General features: G+C 41.1%; 1 protein-coding gene across 7 annotated transcripts in view; it reads right to left on the reverse strand.

The window, feature by feature from the left end:
• Positions 1 to 1983: 1983 nt before the first annotated feature.
• ncam1b (neural cell adhesion molecule 1b) overlaps positions 1984 to 16658 on the reverse strand; it is an 80958-nt gene continuing 66283 nt past the window's right edge. For 4 of the 7 annotated variants that reach the window (XM_028572846.1, XM_028572843.1, XM_028572845.1 and 1 more), the window contains 6 exons: positions 12836 to 12960; positions 11970 to 12150; positions 9417 to 9615; positions 8552 to 8668; positions 6688 to 7794; positions 1984 to 4100 (listed from right to left, as the gene is read on the reverse strand). In XM_028572846.1, the coding sequence (XP_028428647.1) occupies positions 3980 to 4100; positions 6688 to 7794; positions 8552 to 8668; positions 9417 to 9615; positions 11970 to 12150; positions 12836 to 12960 (1850 nt within the window). In that variant the 3' untranslated portion in view covers positions 1984 to 3979. Of the gene's footprint in view, positions 4101 to 6669; positions 7795 to 8551; positions 8669 to 9416; positions 9616 to 9957; positions 10919 to 11969; positions 12151 to 12835; positions 12961 to 16658 lie in introns of those variants that run through there. The other 3 variants (XM_028572847.1, XM_028572848.1, XM_028572849.1) reach the window with 3 other exon arrangements.

The raw sequence follows: 16658 nt of genomic DNA on the forward strand, positions 1-16658 counted from the left end.
GCAACTTTAGACAACTAAACACTAATCATGCATTATGTAGCTCTATATAAATATGAAAAATGTAAAATGCAACTTAGTTCTAAAGATAACAATAAACATAGCAGTTTCAACAAGGCCTTCGCTGACCGACATGGTGGGTGCTCGGGGCCCTAATTACCTTGAATGGTAGCTACAGCTCTTTTGTACAAGCGCCACATTGTCATAAAGCTCCTGTTGCACTGCAAAGCCCACCTGGAAGGTGCTGCAGGGCGTTAAAGACCCACACTGCCAGGCTCTAAAACAGCTTCTACCCCCAGAGCCATCGTTGACCTGAATTACACAAAACAATGCCCCCCCCCCCCCTCCATTACCACCACCCCCAACATCATCACAACACTCCACACCACAGGACTAAAACTAGAATAGTATTTTCCATACAAACGAGGAAATGTGCAATAACAGTTTTATAACGTGCAATAACGTCTTCATAAGGTGCAATAGCATTTGGCACAATGTACTAATAGTAGCTTCTGATGTGTCACTTTTTAAATTCTTTTTTATTATCATTTGTTATCTGTATGGCGGCCAGGTGCACATATGTATCATAGACTGCATAAGATAGGCATGTGGCAGGTGGTGCATGTGTGAAATGTAAATGTGGCCTACCACAGAAATGAATGAATGTAAACCAAAAATGGCACATTTCATAGGACATTTCAGGGGATGCACAGCAAATGTCGTTGTACAATGTGCAATGACAATAAAGTAGGGCTGGGCGATATGGAGAAAATCAAATATCACGATATTTTTGACCAAATACCTCAATAGCGATACCGCAACGATATTGTAGTGTTAACTATTGGTGCTTTCACAAAATATTTACACAATGAGATTTTTGATAAATAATCACCAGTAAGGTGGATATAATGACTAAGTGGGTAAAGGCAAATAATAGAACAGTTACAACAGTCAATGGCTGCATCCTGCTTTAAAACCAGGAAAAGGCAACACTTTTGCCATATTCCAATATCCAAAATCTAAGACAATATCTAGTCTCATATCACGATATTAGTATAATATGATTTATTGCCCAGCTCTACAATAAAATCATTCTATTCTATCACTTTTCTTTTTTTACGAGTGATTTTTTATTTTTTTTTTACTTTTTATTTTGAAGGCCCCATCACCTAACTTCCTGTCTCATCACGGCTGCCTGCTGCTAACTTGACAGGCTGCAAATCATCACCGTGGAGACGTCACGGCTCTGAATGATCGCCCTCTGCTCCTCGTCTCTCCATCAAGGCTGCAATCAGTGACATCTACAGGGCAGCTCAACTACTGACGGGCAGCCCGCTCAGGACCAGTTTGTTGTCCTGGAATAAGAAGCAGACACTGGTTAATGCAGATTTGACTATAGGCTATAAAGATCTTAAAACAGTTTGTATTTCACAGGACAGTCGGGGGGGGATAATGAAATTAGGTAAGAGGGGACAGTCGGGTCAGCGTGGGGAGTGAAACGGGATGCCGTGCCGGGTCAGTGCGGGCCGCTGTGGTTGTTGACTCTCTGTTGACACAGCACCGGTTTGCGGGTTCATTTCACATCAGATGTAGCGAGAGCTGAAAATATCCAGCCCTTATTGGTACATAGTATTTTGACATCCTAGCCTGGAAGTATTAACTTCACTCCCGCACAAACATGCATTATGTAACACGTGTTTATTTCCCTCCCTCCCCCCTCCCCCAATCTATCTCAACAAGTAGCCCGGGGAATTTTCCAGCCCCAACATAACCTGTTTGCTCTGTAACCTTTCTGTAAATAGTCCTGTGTGTCCATGACATGGCGAAAACAAAAGGGCATACAAAATTAGGGATTTACCGCCATCTAGCGTTTAAAATAGGTCGATACATGGTCTGGATCCAAGGACTCCGTTTCTTGAGAAAGCGAAAAAAAAAAAAAAAAAATGTAATAAAACTAATGACAAAAAAGGGCAGGACAAAATTAGATTCGGAAACCATTTTTTTTATTTTGCAAATGGGTTATCACTCAGACTGTACACAACAGATATTTTCTGAGTTTGACCCAATAAAACCAAAAAGAGCGTCCAAGTGGCGAGGGAGCAAGGTGGTCATGTTAACAGCAGAGGAGTACAAGGTGAGTAAAGCTCGTCTTTTTGCTCTTATATACCTCAGGTCTGTGTTTACTTCTCTTCATCTAAAGTTTGATCTCTCTTCCGTGTTCAGGTGGGACCACCCATAGACCACCCATAGACCGTATATAAGGGACCACCCTGCTTCCTGCCAATGTTTATCCCGGAACGTGTCAAGCAGTCGCTCTTGGTGAGTGATTTTTGTACAAAAAGACAAAAACTTAAAACAAAATAAAAATAAAGAAAAAGAAAATTCAAAGACCACATTACAGAACACTTGAATAACAACTGGGGGGAAAAGAAATAAAAACAATGTGTAGGAATGCCAGAACAAGCCCCAAAGGTAACACTCATTAAATCAATATGAGAACTATTTCTGTCAAACAATCTGCCTTGTATTTATACATTATAAAGTACCGACTGAATTCATGCCAAGGCTCAAAACACCTTCCTTCACTATAGCTGGCAAATATATAGTGCTGTGACCAGAGACGGACAATTTCATACACTACACGTGTTATAATGACCACATTAGTCCATTTATCGTACTTTTCTTCTAATAATACAATATATTAAATAAAAAACAATAGGCTAAATCTCTCACGACACAGCTATGCAGGTTATCATAGAAACTGATGACGAGACAATCTATCGACACACAGGCACATTGCACAAGCTTGCAGGCAGGAAATGGAAAAGAAGTCTTTGTAGTTTTTAAATAGTACAAAAATGCTTTTTAGAGTTTTTAATAATTTTTTTGTTTATTTGAAAAGCACAACCATTGATCTGCTTTAATGTGAGGAAGAAACGGTAGCTACCGTAGTGGTTGCCCTCCCTCCAAACAAATATGTGGCGTAAATTTAGCTCATAAGATACAAGGTTCTTCAACCCCTTGGCTGAGAATCAATCCTGCTGGCAGTTTGTGTCTTTCTGTGGAGTTCAATGAGTTGGCTTTTTTATTATTATTTTTTTTTTAATCAAATCCATTTGATTAACGAATATGTTAACCAACGCTGTGGTAAGGCGGTGATGTACTGGAATACATTTGATCACGAAATGGGCCAAATCTGATCTGATCGTGCACACTGTCGCTGTGTTGTGGGATTCTTTCAGTCTCTTTCCCCCTGCAGCTGGCTGTGGGTTAATCCTGTATTTTTTTATAACCATAACAAATATGGTTATGATCCAAACATTGCAGTCTGTGGGCCTGTGTTTAATCAATGCCAGCGTATCTGTGAGAGATGGAACATCCCTGTAACAGACAAAGTAAACAAAACTTAACAACCACTTGCAGGTCAGACATGCAGAACAAGCTATTTTAATGAGACAAGCCCACAAATAATAATAATAATAATAATAAAAAAAATATGCAAACAGTTGAACATGAAAATAAGAAAAATAATTTCTATATATAGTCAGGTTTTTTTTTTGTTCTTTTTTTTTTACATTTCTCATAATAATCCAATACTTGTGCGTAGTTGCAATTCAAACTAAAAGCACAGAACAGAAATTAGAGTCCAATTTTAACATATTTACCAAGCGACCATTATAATAAGAGATTGTCCTTAATCGTCCTGACTGGTTAAATAAAATAACAATAAAAAAATAAAATAAATCTCTTATGATCTCAAGATTAACTCCTCAGGTGTAGTAAACATTTCATGAATGAAACCAGAACTAAAAGCACAGTCGTAGTGCGCTCTAACCAATCGACACGTGTGTGTGTGTGTGTGTGTGTGTGTGTGTTGTTTGGAATATGTAGTTAAGGGCACTGGAAAACAAAACTCCTGCAGTGTTTCTAGCTCTTTGCTGCTGCAAAATGTTTTAGATTGGGCTGGGGTTTCCCCGGCCCATCATGCTTTGCTCTCGGTGTTTTTTGTCTGTATGACACTGTTGTGTTCTGCAGCGATCTCCGTCAAGACGTTTGATAAGTCGGTCTCCTCCAGTTTGCCTTTCTCATCAGAGAAAATCTTCCTGCAATGGAAAAAGGGGACAATGTGCTAAATTAGAAACCTGGTCATCTCTGGGTACAAAACAAACACTTTAGTTGAACACAATTTTAACCATTTATTCTCAATGACACCTTCACCCAATATGTAAGAAGACACCGTTTATATTCTGAGGTCTTCTTACATATTTCTTCACCACCTTGACAACAGTCAGATAAAATTAAACAAACAGATAATGGCATACTCTTATAATTCATCCGGTATCCACTAGCCTTCCGGAATCTAAAACAGTGTTTAGCAAATATGGTCAACTAATCAGTTCTGCTTCAAAGAGACTATGATGGCACAGTAAATGAGCCCTGGGCTTGCGGTATGTGATATAGGCTATATATTCATGTTCATCTTATAGCAGTGAAGCACAGTATGTAGATCCCGCCTGCAGCTCTTCTCCTCTCTTCTGCGGTTCAGAGCAGAAAAAACACAGTCCAGCCTCTGTTCTCTTTAGTAGAGTTGGTGAGGATTGAGGCAACACTCAAAGGCATTCAGTTACTGCCTGAGACAAAACAATTTGTCATTAAAATAAAGCCCCTTTCAGACATGGAGTATGTAACGTTGCTGGCTTCATCTATCCGTTTAATTGATACCCTTTTATCATTCAGATACACACAGGTATGGGTTACGGCTTAATTCACCGAGGACAGGAGTGTTATGTGTTATGCAGTGCCCTGCTACACCCTGCTATGCCCTGCTACACCCTGCTACGCCCTGCTACACCCTGTAACATCCTGTAACACCCTGCTACACCCTGCTACACCCTGCTACGCCCTGCTAAACCCTGTAACGTCCTGTAACCCCCTGCAGTGCGCTGCTACGCCCTGTAACGCCCTGCAGTGCCCCGCTACGCCATTAACTACTACAACTACTATTTATTGTGACTATTGTGATTGTGATTATTGCCACTGTTCATCACACCCCCAACCGGCACCGTCAGACACCGCCCACCAAGAGCCTGGGTCTGTCCGAGGTTTCTCCCTAAAAGGGAGTTTTTCCTCAGCACTGTCGCACTAAATGCTTGCTCTTGGGGGAATTACTGGAATTGTTGGATCTTTGTAAATTATAGAGTGTGGTCTGGACGTACTCTATCTGTAAAGTGTCTTGAGATAACTCTTGTTATGATTTGATACTATGAATAAAACTGAATTGAATGGAACTATGGAAGAAGCCACAATGCTTGTGTGATATTGCCATCTGGTGCACGAGAGGGAGTAGTGACACAGCTGGGTCGGAAAGCAGTGATATCAAGGAAGAGAGCTCTTTCTGTTCTCTTAACAGGCCGCATCAGTGCATGATTTAACTAGTTATTTTCCTGTTGAAGCTTTAATTAATAATAATTAATGCCATGTGCCATCGATATTCTTAACAAAGTGACTGATGAGATTTAATGACACACATTGGCATGAACTGTTTTTAATGTGGAACATGACTTTGTGTGTTTGTTCTACTAACAGCTAGTCTGCTTTTTATGCTTTTTTGTTGTTTTTTATTTTTTTGGTGAGCCGAAGAAAAATCCATCCTAACGATTTTGTCCGAAGATTTCATTTGTAGAGACTGAGGCGTAAAGTCTCCTCAACCACATGAAATTGGTTCATTTACAGTGTTTCCTGGTTTATTAAGCGGATTTCATTTTTGTTACATAAGATAGTTAAGTGACACATTTCTTACAGTGCTCTTATGAAGGTGGAAAGAGATGGGCATTTCATTTCTCTGTGTGTATTTAACTAACGTTACGTTAGGGATGGGTTACGCTCAAAAATGTGTTGCCCGACCACGTTAGAAGTGATTAAACCTGTTCTGAACAGCCACAACTCAAAGGTGGAGAGAAAAGCCGGCTGTCATAGAGGGGGCCGAGATGGGATAATCGTATAAATATGTGACTAGCGGTGCACACTTTCAGATCGTCTCTGCTGGAAGGTATTTATAGTAATGCACGCTTTTGTAAAGACAAAAAGTGACAGAAATAGTTGTGTAACTAAAGGGAGCATGAGAGAGAAAAGTTCAAACGCTGCGTACTCTTTCCCCTCTGCACGTCAGATTGTCAGTTTCAATCAGTTTTCGGAAAAATGTGTGTGGGGGGGGTGTTTCCGAAGCTGATCATCAGAAGTGCTTAGTCGGATTGATGAAGCACACTGGCAGCTTTAATCTGACAGCTTTTAGTTCAGACTTGTGCCGTGTTGGACGTTTTACGGAAATGTAACTGGGCTAGTAATACTGTCGTCATGACTTTTACACTTAACTCAGACGTGAGACAGACGTGTAAAATAACAAGGTGCATGTCTGAAAGGGGCTTCAGTGTTCTTGTGGTGAATATTACTGTTGGGGAACTGTTACACACACACACACAAGCATAAGAAACAGACCCATGGTGTCACTCGTCTATCACAATCCACTGCATCTTACTAATAATCAACCCAATGTCATTACCACAGTTTACCATTACAATAGTTCATATTGTGTGGTCAATGGCAAGATGCGGTGGTGAATGAATGGGCATACAAGTTACACACACACACTCACACAAACACACACAGATAAACCTCTAGAGGGAGCCGTACTCATCGTTGACAGGAGGAGCAGTCTTGGCCAGAGTCTCTGACGCCTCCAGAACTGGGCCTGAGGGGGGGAGGTCTCCTCTGTCTCCATTGGGCAGAGAGGGGGCAGAGGGCGGGCTCTTTAAGCTAATAAGGTCAGCGGGGGTCCAGGAGGGTCTTTCTGTCCCGTTAGTCAACTCTAACTCTAAATCCGCACTTTTGGGCCCCACGTCACAGGTTTGCAAGTTGTATGTGTCTGACGGCGATGTGAGGAGATCATTTGGAACCGGCGCCTCAACAGTGGCGGGGGCACAAGGGATAGGGGTAACAGGCAACGGCGAGGGGACGTCTGCAACAAGAGGAGCAGATTCTTCAGCTTCCGGGACATTAGGAGCACCGTGGATCACTGAAGGAGAACTAGTTGGAGCATCTTTGTCTGTGTTATTATCAACAGTTTTGTCAGCCGGTCTATTATTAGCGTCAAAGGCAGTAAGGCTACACCCACTAGGATCTGGGGTCTTTGAATCGGGGTCTGGTTTTGGAGGGGCAGCGGTTGCTAGAGTGGCGGCCGTTTGTGCTGGCGTCTCGGTGTGTGAGTCTACGACGTGTGGCTGTATGGGGAGCTTATTGACCGGTGGCCTCGGGGCAGGTTTCTTGGCGTCGAGATTGGGAGAGGACGATGAGGAAGACGCAGCCAGTGGAGATACAGGTGGGCTACCTTTAGCATTCAGCGCGGCAAGTTTAGGAGAGTGTCTACGCTTCGGTGGTATGGGTGTCCCAGATTTTTTAGCTTTGGTCCATTCAGGGGTACTAGGAGGAGTGGTTATTTTCTCCTGTTCTTCTGGGGTGATACTTCCTCTCTGCTCTACTAACGGGGCCATTTTAGCTTCGACGGCTGAGGTGAAGCAGAGGGGAGTCGGCGGGGCAGTGTTTGACTCTGGAGTCGGGGCTGGGGCCAGGACGGGGGTGGGTGAGGGGTCGTTGGCCGGGGTAGACAGGCTACAAGTGAGGGTAGTGGTCTCGCTAGAGGGGCTGTCCTGAGCGGGGTCAATGGTTGCAGTGGCTGTGTCAGAGTTGGTGGCTACGGAGGAGAGGGTGTCCAGTGCCAGAGCAGCAGTGTAAGCCGCCAGCCTGAGAGAGCAGGGAGAGAACAGAGACACACAGACTAGACACCAGGGTGACCGTGACAGAGGAAGGGTGGCTCGGAAGAGAGCATGCAGAGGGATTAGTGCGCTTTAGAAATTCACACAAACGTAGACAATGCAACTGAAAAACAGCAACTATTAAGCCTAGTGAGAAAAAGAAACAAAGAAAAAGAGGGTTGCCATGCTGTGAGTGGACATCAAAGGATACATCCCATACACACACCAACATGGAGTACACTGACTAGGAAAACTAATGTGCTAAACAAAGTCTTCCTGCAGAAAACTACAGCACCAGGCAGAACCACCTATAAGGGTTAAACAGTACCAGTGACAATCTCATACTGTATCATCTAATTTTTCCAGACTGCTGCTAATGAGAGATGAATTGCTGAGGTTGTCAAATGGCTCCATGTGACTTGACCACACTCAAGAGGACAAAAAGCCTTTCTGTGTCTTTAACTGGTATTGCTTCAACCTTGGTACAATGAGACAGAAAATCTCCAGAAGGCTGGAGAAGAAACACAAAGTGCAGTAATCGCTCTGAAAGGGAATACAAACAGAAAAGCAACAGTTCAAGTGGACTCCACCCAAGAATGACCTGAACTTTGTTTTAAAGAGAGGGTCAAATTTCGTCCGCTTGAATAAGATAATTATTCTTTGTAGTGGAGTGCAACGTACAACAGCTAAAAAGACTTGAGCGGTAAAAAAGTTGTGTGCTGTACGCCAGTTTTTTTTTTACTCACTCTGGCTCTGTGAGAGGCGTGGTTTCATTGGGTTCGGTTGGTCCTGCTGCGTTATGATTGGCTGTGCACTCGTCCTCTGTTCTGACTTCCACTATTGGCTCTTTGGACTCATCTTTCCTGCAGGACAGAGAGACAAATATATTGTTAAAATGGTAAGAGATTATCTCAGAGAACAGTTATCACGTCTGCCACAATGAGAAAAGGTGATAGGAGAGCGGTAGACAGTATTTATGTGTGAGTGGATTATCTTTTTAACTCAGTCAGTTAAACTCAGAGTATTTGTTCAATTCGTTGCTTAAACCCAGCATCCTTCCTATTTTCCCTGAAAGAGAAATCCACTCTAAAAACTCCATCTCATTTATGGGCCTGTTATATTGATTTGTATATTTTTCCTGTTCCTGCGGATCCTGACTGAGCAGACCATAATGCACTGCAGTGACAACACAAGCGGTGTTGATTTTGCTCAAGAGGCACAACAGTTTTTCTTTAATGGAAAACCCTTCCCCAGTTATCTTTTGCTTTATCAGTCTAAACATAAAACCTTCAGCAAAGATTGTTAATCATCTTCAATGACAGTCCACAAAGGCCTTCTGGGGAATGTAGGAAGTCACTGATTAAAGTGTAAGTGTTAGACAAAATGTTGGAAAATATTAATTTAGGTTTGATTGTCTGCCGTACACAGTGTGTAAAATGAGAAACATATTCATTAGAATTTCATCTATGTTGCCAGTGTGTGAAAATAAAATGCATATATAAAGAGTTTAAATTTAGAAAATTGAGTCCTACAGCATTACTAAATGTGGCCAAGGGTAACAGCCACTTTGTAAAGATTGCACTGCATGTAATTGTTGTCACCAATACTCACATGAAGGCTGCCTTGCCCTCCTCCAAGTTGTGCCCTTTGGTCCCTGTGCCTGATTTACCGCAGAGGCACATGATGAGGCCACATTTGTTGACAAAGAAACAGGTGACATCCACAGCTAGCAGCAGGAATACAAATACTACGACAAGGATCCCTGTCCAGAGCATGGTGCCCATGGAGAACGCTGCCTCTTCACCCAAATCTGCCAGACAAGAGACAGGAGAGGGAGCGTGCTGAACAACTGTAGCGTGACACAGTTCTATACAAACGGCCAGGAACAACTGAATAAAAGTGCAGCTATGCTACTGTAACAGTTCCATAAAACAGAAACAACTCACCTGCTACGAGCAGTGACACGTTCTAGTTGTCTCGGCATGAACCGAGATGCAGTGTGATGTATGTGTAGACTGTGCCGTCTGGCTCGTGTTCAATAACTGATATAACTTGTGGCGTGTTGAGGAATTTATATGCAAACGGCTGTTGTTGAAAAAAAACTTTAAAAAAAATAATGTATATATTCAACCCATTTATTTGGTATTAGAAAGAAGAGCAAACCAAAGCGTACACTATGTTGCTAGTTACCCAGAAATGCACAATATTTTATGGACAAAAATAATGTGAGGCTTTTCCAAATATCACAAAAGGGTATGATGCATCTTTGTGTAAAGTCAACTCTGTAAAATATCCTCTCTTTTTCTAGATAAATGTAACTCTTTAGATACCAACCATTAATCAAGATCTGCTGGAGAAGAAAACGTAGCTGAGTAAAGCACCTTCCAATAGAAATGTATAAAAACAGGTATTTTGTGAATGCTATTTGATACACATTACATGCATGAGAAACAAAAACATCTATTTGTCTTAGTAAACAGCACAAAATAACAGTTGCCTTGTGATAATTCTGTATACAGCTTGTCAAACTGTTCCAATATTATTATTACAAACATTTTTCAGTTAGGTCTTTTTGTTTTCAATAAAGTGAACGTTAATGTTACAAACCTTTTACAGTACATATGCAATCATTTTGTGAGCGATTAAAGAATATATTACAGGGTTTATGTAAACGGACAGGCCCAGCACTCAGCCTTCATTCTGTTCTAAGTGCTATTTTGTTTCAATATAACCTCATTTCAGTTTCACTATTGTTCATTACTGTAAACCTCTCTGTAGTCTAGTGCTGATGACTAGCTGTGCTAATACTGAGCAGAGTCAATCTGTGGGAGGCGGAGGATTTCCACTGCCTTTGGTTCAGCAGGTCTTGTCTGGTCTTTTCTGAGGCTACACGGCACCCTTTCTCAGCCATAACAGAGACACGTCTGTCACGGACAAAGTCTGTTTTAAGGAGTCAAAGTGTCCAGAGAGACAGCCAGGCCAGAGAAAGGGCGAGCTTTCCTCTACAGTTATAGTGTGAATTCCCCACGAAAACTATGAGAGCTGGAGTACAGTGATGAGGGACAAGATGAGTGATACCAAAGTGCATGTCACAGATGAAGAGCCCTGATTGACTGAGGAGGGACGGAGAGGGGGGTGGGGGTGGTGGGGCAGCACAGCCCCGACCACACCAAAATGCACACAGGGCGAGACGAAAATGTTCACGTGGTCCACCACACCAATGTCCGGGACCAGGCAAGAGAGCAGGAACATTGAGAGAGAAGATAAAAGAGAGAAAGGAAGAGAGAATAAAGAGACAGGAAGAGGGGGGGAAATGAAGGGAAACAAAGAGGTAAAAAAGAGAAGGGTGGGGAAAACAGAGGAAGAGAGAAAGTGAAAATGTGTCAGGTCTGAAAACCAAAAGTGAAAAAAAAAAAAAAAAAAACCAGAAAGAAACCAATTTCTTGTATTGAGGGAAGGGAAAAAAATACTGCAACACATCAACGCAAAAGCACAGCACAAAGAGGAAAACTCCACCGTGTGGACTAGATGGTAACTGGTGGGTGAGTGGGGAATGCTTTAGATTGGAAAATGAATTAGAAAAGAAGTGAGAGAGAGACATAATGGTCTGTGATGTTTCAGCAAAGCACTCGGCAGTGTCTAGCACCTAAAGGGAATCTGACAAGCTGTGTGTGTGTGTGTGTTTCTTTTGTACGGTTGGTAAAAAACCTTCAGCTGCAGTTAAGACCTTAAGGTAAGTAAGTTAAACAGTGGTTATCAAGGGTCAATTTAAAGGCTGCTTCCACACAGGGACAAACTATCTACTCTGGCTGCTATTTTAGCAGTAAACAAAGCTAAAGGAAAACTACAATCATTCAGAGGAAGTCATTTGATCCTCTGTGGAAGGAGCCTGTCCCAGTTCTGCGAGCGCAAACTCAAGCTCATTTAGCAGGGGCTGTCAAAACTTTAAAGTGAGAAAATTCAGCCGGAAAATCATTTCTGGCTCACCGTCGTCCAGTAAATCTATTTTTTTTTTGTGTAGATTTATTTTGTTGTCATTCACCTTTCAGAGCAAGAGAAGTAAAAAAATAGAATGTGACGCTCTGGTTTTGAGCTTTGAGTTTGGCTTCTCAGTTTTCTGGATGTTTAGTTCCAGTTTAGTGTGAGTGACCTGAGGAAGGGTACCTTGGATGGCCTCTGGCTCCGTGGAGGTCCTGAAGGACATGGTGGCCGGCTGGGACCTGCCCTTCTGGTTCTCTGCCACCACATAGACATTGTACTCAGTGTCCCACTCTAACCCGCTGAGAACCACGTACTCGCTGCCGCTGGGCAGTCGGATTTCTGGTTTCCACTCCGACACCTGTATCTAAGGACACAGAGTACAGTACATGTTTTTAGGGCTGAAACTAATGGCTATTTTTATTATTGATCAATCTACAGTTTCTTTTTCTTGATTTTCAATCAATCAATTTGGTTATGATGTAAGACGAGGAAAAGCTTCTCAATTGTCACATTTGAGGAACTTGAGCGATCAAAATGTTTGCCATCTTTTGGTTGAACTGATTTTCAAAATGGATGGCAATTCATTTTCAGTCAAGCAAACTCATTTTTAGCTCTACATGCATTAACATGAAGGCTTGAACACAACAGAATAAGACTATAATTTTGACATTTTAAATTAGGTTTCTGAAGATGTCAGAACTACGGAGCTTCATTAGAATCATTAGGGCTGCAACAAACTGTCATTATTTTCATTGATGATTTATCTACCAATTAAGTTCTCGAGTAACCAATTAATTGTTGGTTTGTAAAATGTCAGATAAATGGTAAAAAATACCAATAAGAATTTTCTAGAAAAAAAAAAAATAAGATATTCAGTTCACTATCATAAAAGATTAACAAAACCAGCTAATATTCATATTTGAGAGGATAGCACCAAAATAATTGTTGCCATTTTGCTTAAAAAATGACTTAAATGATCAATCGACTATCAAAGCAGTTGCTTCAGTTGACATAGACTAATTATTTCAGCTCTAATCGCCTATACTCACTGGTTTATAGCGGACAAGATAATGTAAAATGGGCGAGCCGCCGTCGTCCTGCTTGATCCAGCTGACTTTGAGGGAGTTGCCTTTGGGTTGAAGTGCCCCTTCGAGTTTAGGAGGATTGGGATTCCCTACAGGCACACAGGAGCAAGATAGAGATTATTTAAAAGGCTCAATAAAAAGAAGCAGAGATTATTTTATTTGTAGAAGATTCTGTCGGCCAACCATTACCTCTAAAATTGTAAAGCAAAGAAAACGAAGACCTTGATTAGAAAACTTTGAAATTGGCCTCTTGTTGTTGTTGTCCTTTTAAGTCACTTGTCCTTGCTTAATCACTTGCCTCAAGATGGTATGTCTCAAGTCAGACTAATTACCGAATGACACAAAGCCACATGCTTATCTGATTCAGTCCGAGTTGCTGAGTGACATTTCCCCAGTGTCATATAAGGCTTCAGGGGAAAGGGTTATTCATGACATTTTTATGTAAGATTTGCATTTCACAGCATCATTTAATGGGTTTACCTGTAAAGATTACCACAGGGTGAAATGTTTGTGCTGTACAACTTACTTGTAAAGCTGTAAAACTGCTGTAAAACTAGGTTTTCCCCATCTCAAACTCATAACACAAAACAACTGCGTCAAATAGAAATGTAGGTCAAGATCGCTAATTCTTTGTATCCATCAGTGTCTGACTGTGCTCCTCTGACCTTTTGAGTTCCTCATGGGTCAATCCTGGGACCTTAATCTTATTCTCCCTTTAGCACACATTTTGTCAGTTCGTCTTTCATCATTGCTATATCGATGGTGGCCAGCTTTACGTATCTGTGAAACTTTCATATTTTCAAATTTTTTGTCTGAATGAGATCATTGCCTTGATGTCTCCTAGTTAAATCAAAACAAAACTGAAGTTCTGGTCTTTTGTCTCTTCAATCAGACTTTTGAAATGTCAAACTAACTAAAAAGTGGATTTGCAGAAACTTAGGGTTCATTTTTAATTCCTATTTGAACTCTGAGAAACATCTTAAGTCATTCATTCAGTCCTGTTATTTTTAAATTAAGAAACAGTACCAAAGTATGCCGCCTCTTCTTTCCAACAGCTTGAAGAAATCATCCATTGTTTTGTCTCCTCACGTCTCGACAATTAGTAATGCACTCTATTCTTGTTTAAGCTAAGAAGAATTAGTTTAAACTGCTGCTGAATTATTACTAACTACTGTAGGACAATGCTGAAATCAAAATCCTTTCAATTACATCTACTGGGTTTGGCACAATTGGGCTGCATTTGGCTCTCCCTCTACGGGTCAGATCAGCAAAGTGTTTTTCAAGACCCATTTATTCTCAAAAGCACTGGATGCTTTCTTGCCCCTATTTGTTCTTATTCTTCAACAATTTTGGCTCATCTTTTTATCTTCTAACTAACTGTGAAGCACTTTGTAACCATGGCTTAGAAAAGTGCTACATAAATAAAGTATTAGTTACTAACAGACAACAAGGAAGAGGTGTATAATGGTTAGTGTTCATACTCTGAATCATAATATTGCTTGCCTTCAAAAACCCTGGTTAAAATCGGTCCAAGTGAGTTGATTTAGCCTTTAATGCAGCCTAAGGTTAAACATGATAAGCAATATGTAGAGTACAATGCACAGGATGGCTATTGCTCTCAGCATGAATACAAACCCTTGATTGAGAACCAGAGCACGCTGCCGGTTGGAGCAGTGTTTTTGCAGTAGACATTGATAAGTATTCTCCTGTGATTAGAGGAAACTGTGTTTATTACACACTTGATTTATAGGAACATATCCCAAAAGGAGGAGAGGTAACATCCCTTTAGGTAGCGTGCTATCAACATCCTCCAAGCGATGCTGATATTAAAAACACTCTTGACGATTATATACAGTATATGACCGTGAATACAGCTCTGGCTCTCTCTCATTTATCCTGCTGAGGCAAATATCTACATGACTGATTAAAGGACAAATCCGGCGCAAAATGAACCTAGGGGTTAATAACACGTGTCTGAGTTCCAACGTTCTCTGGGATATGTTTTCATGCTAATCGAATGTGACCAGTTTTATCGCAAACCGCTAATCAGTTTATAACGCTAGTCGTCGGTGCACGGCTAAAGTAAAAAGAAATCTCTATTTCTAGACCACTAACAAGGCTCAAAATAGCACCACACTTCCACGGTCGCGTAATGAGGGTCCCTACATGTAAACTGAAGCATTAAGAACTTTGTAAGTGTGCAGACAGTTTATTAAAAAGATAGTTTAGAAAGACAATACCTTTCACGATAGGAATTACGTTTGTGAAATGTAATTACATGGAAATGCGTTCGTCGTTCGACTGGTCGGACTGTTTTCCCAAGATGGCGCCCGCCTGTATACGTGAAAGGTACTTATCTTTTTTAATAAACTGTCTCTACACTTACAAAGACCCTCATTATGCTACCGTGGAAGTGTGGTGCTATTTTGAGCCTTTTTAATGGTATAGAAATAACAATTTCTTTTTACTTTAGCCGTGCCCCGACGACTAGCGTTGTAAGCTAATTAGCGGTTTGCGATAAAACTGGTCACATTCGATTAGCATGAAAACATATCCCAGAGAACGGTCAAACTCGGACACATATGTTATTAACCCCTAGGTTCATTTTGTGCCGGATTTGTCCTTTAATGGGATTGAGGTAGACGTGTATTACATGATTGCATAGAAGCAATTAACGTGTAACTGGGATTCGCCGACTAAAGTGAGTGGGGTCTTCTTTCAAAAAACCTGCAACAGTAAGTTACCTTCTGCAGTGTGGAGGGGGATCATCAGAACCATGCAAGCCAAATAACATTCACAGTCACATGAAATGACACATGCGAGTGGTCATTTGGAGGAAGAAGGACATGAAAGACAGAACACAGTTACAGGTAGGTGACAAAAGAAAAAACTCTTAAATGACAAAACAAAAACCTAAATGACCCGGAGACAAATTAAAATGATGGAATGGCAACAGTTTTGCAACACAGTTTTTCATACTAATAAACAACCACTGAGCACAGACATTCCTCTGATTGGGTTGACTTTAGAGACTTTATAATTTGCAAGGTAACTAATTAATCAATGTCGAAGGGCTTAATCGAAATGTATACATCTCCAAATTACACCAAACAGCTGGAGCCGAGGGCAAAAGGTGCAGCTTTTGAGATGCAGATGCTTGCCGTTAATTCACAATACTCTCATTAAGCCAATTAATTCACAAGCCGCAAATCCAAATCATATTAATATTTGGATAACTCAGCTGTCAACTCAAAGAATGTGGGTGAGATAACATCTACAGCTAACAGACACAGAGGAGTTTGCATTTTTATAATCAGGCCATACACACACATTCACAGTGTGAAGACAAATAAACAAGTTTTGCTATGCTTTAAAGTTATTATAAATGCAGCTATCAGTGGGGGTGAGGGGGTTATCCTGCAGGGATAGAAACATCTACAGCAGCAAAAACTAATCGTCTATTATCCTCTCTACAGAACAAACCTGTGTCTTCAGTGAAAAAATTATAAATGCCGTCTAGGGACATAAAAGAGAAGATATCAGGCAATCAGAATCAGTTGATTGACTAAATGACTACCTGAATCTCTGTAATAACACTTCACTGGGGAGTTTAGCGAGACTCATTTCTGCCATACTGCACCAGAGAAGCAAGAGGCAGCAAAACATTTCAAAACATTCAATGATTGCCACATTTAAGGTTAGAATGAGACAGAGGCAGCACACATCAAACTAAATGGCTGTTCTAAGACAAAGCTTCAAAGGCAGAATTTTATGTATTTCAAGGAGA

This window comes from Perca flavescens, chromosome 3, assembly GCF_004354835.1.
Source record: "Perca flavescens isolate YP-PL-M2 chromosome 3, PFLA_1.0, whole genome shotgun sequence".
Lineage (NCBI taxonomy): Eukaryota > Metazoa > Chordata > Actinopteri > Perciformes > Percidae > Perca > Perca flavescens.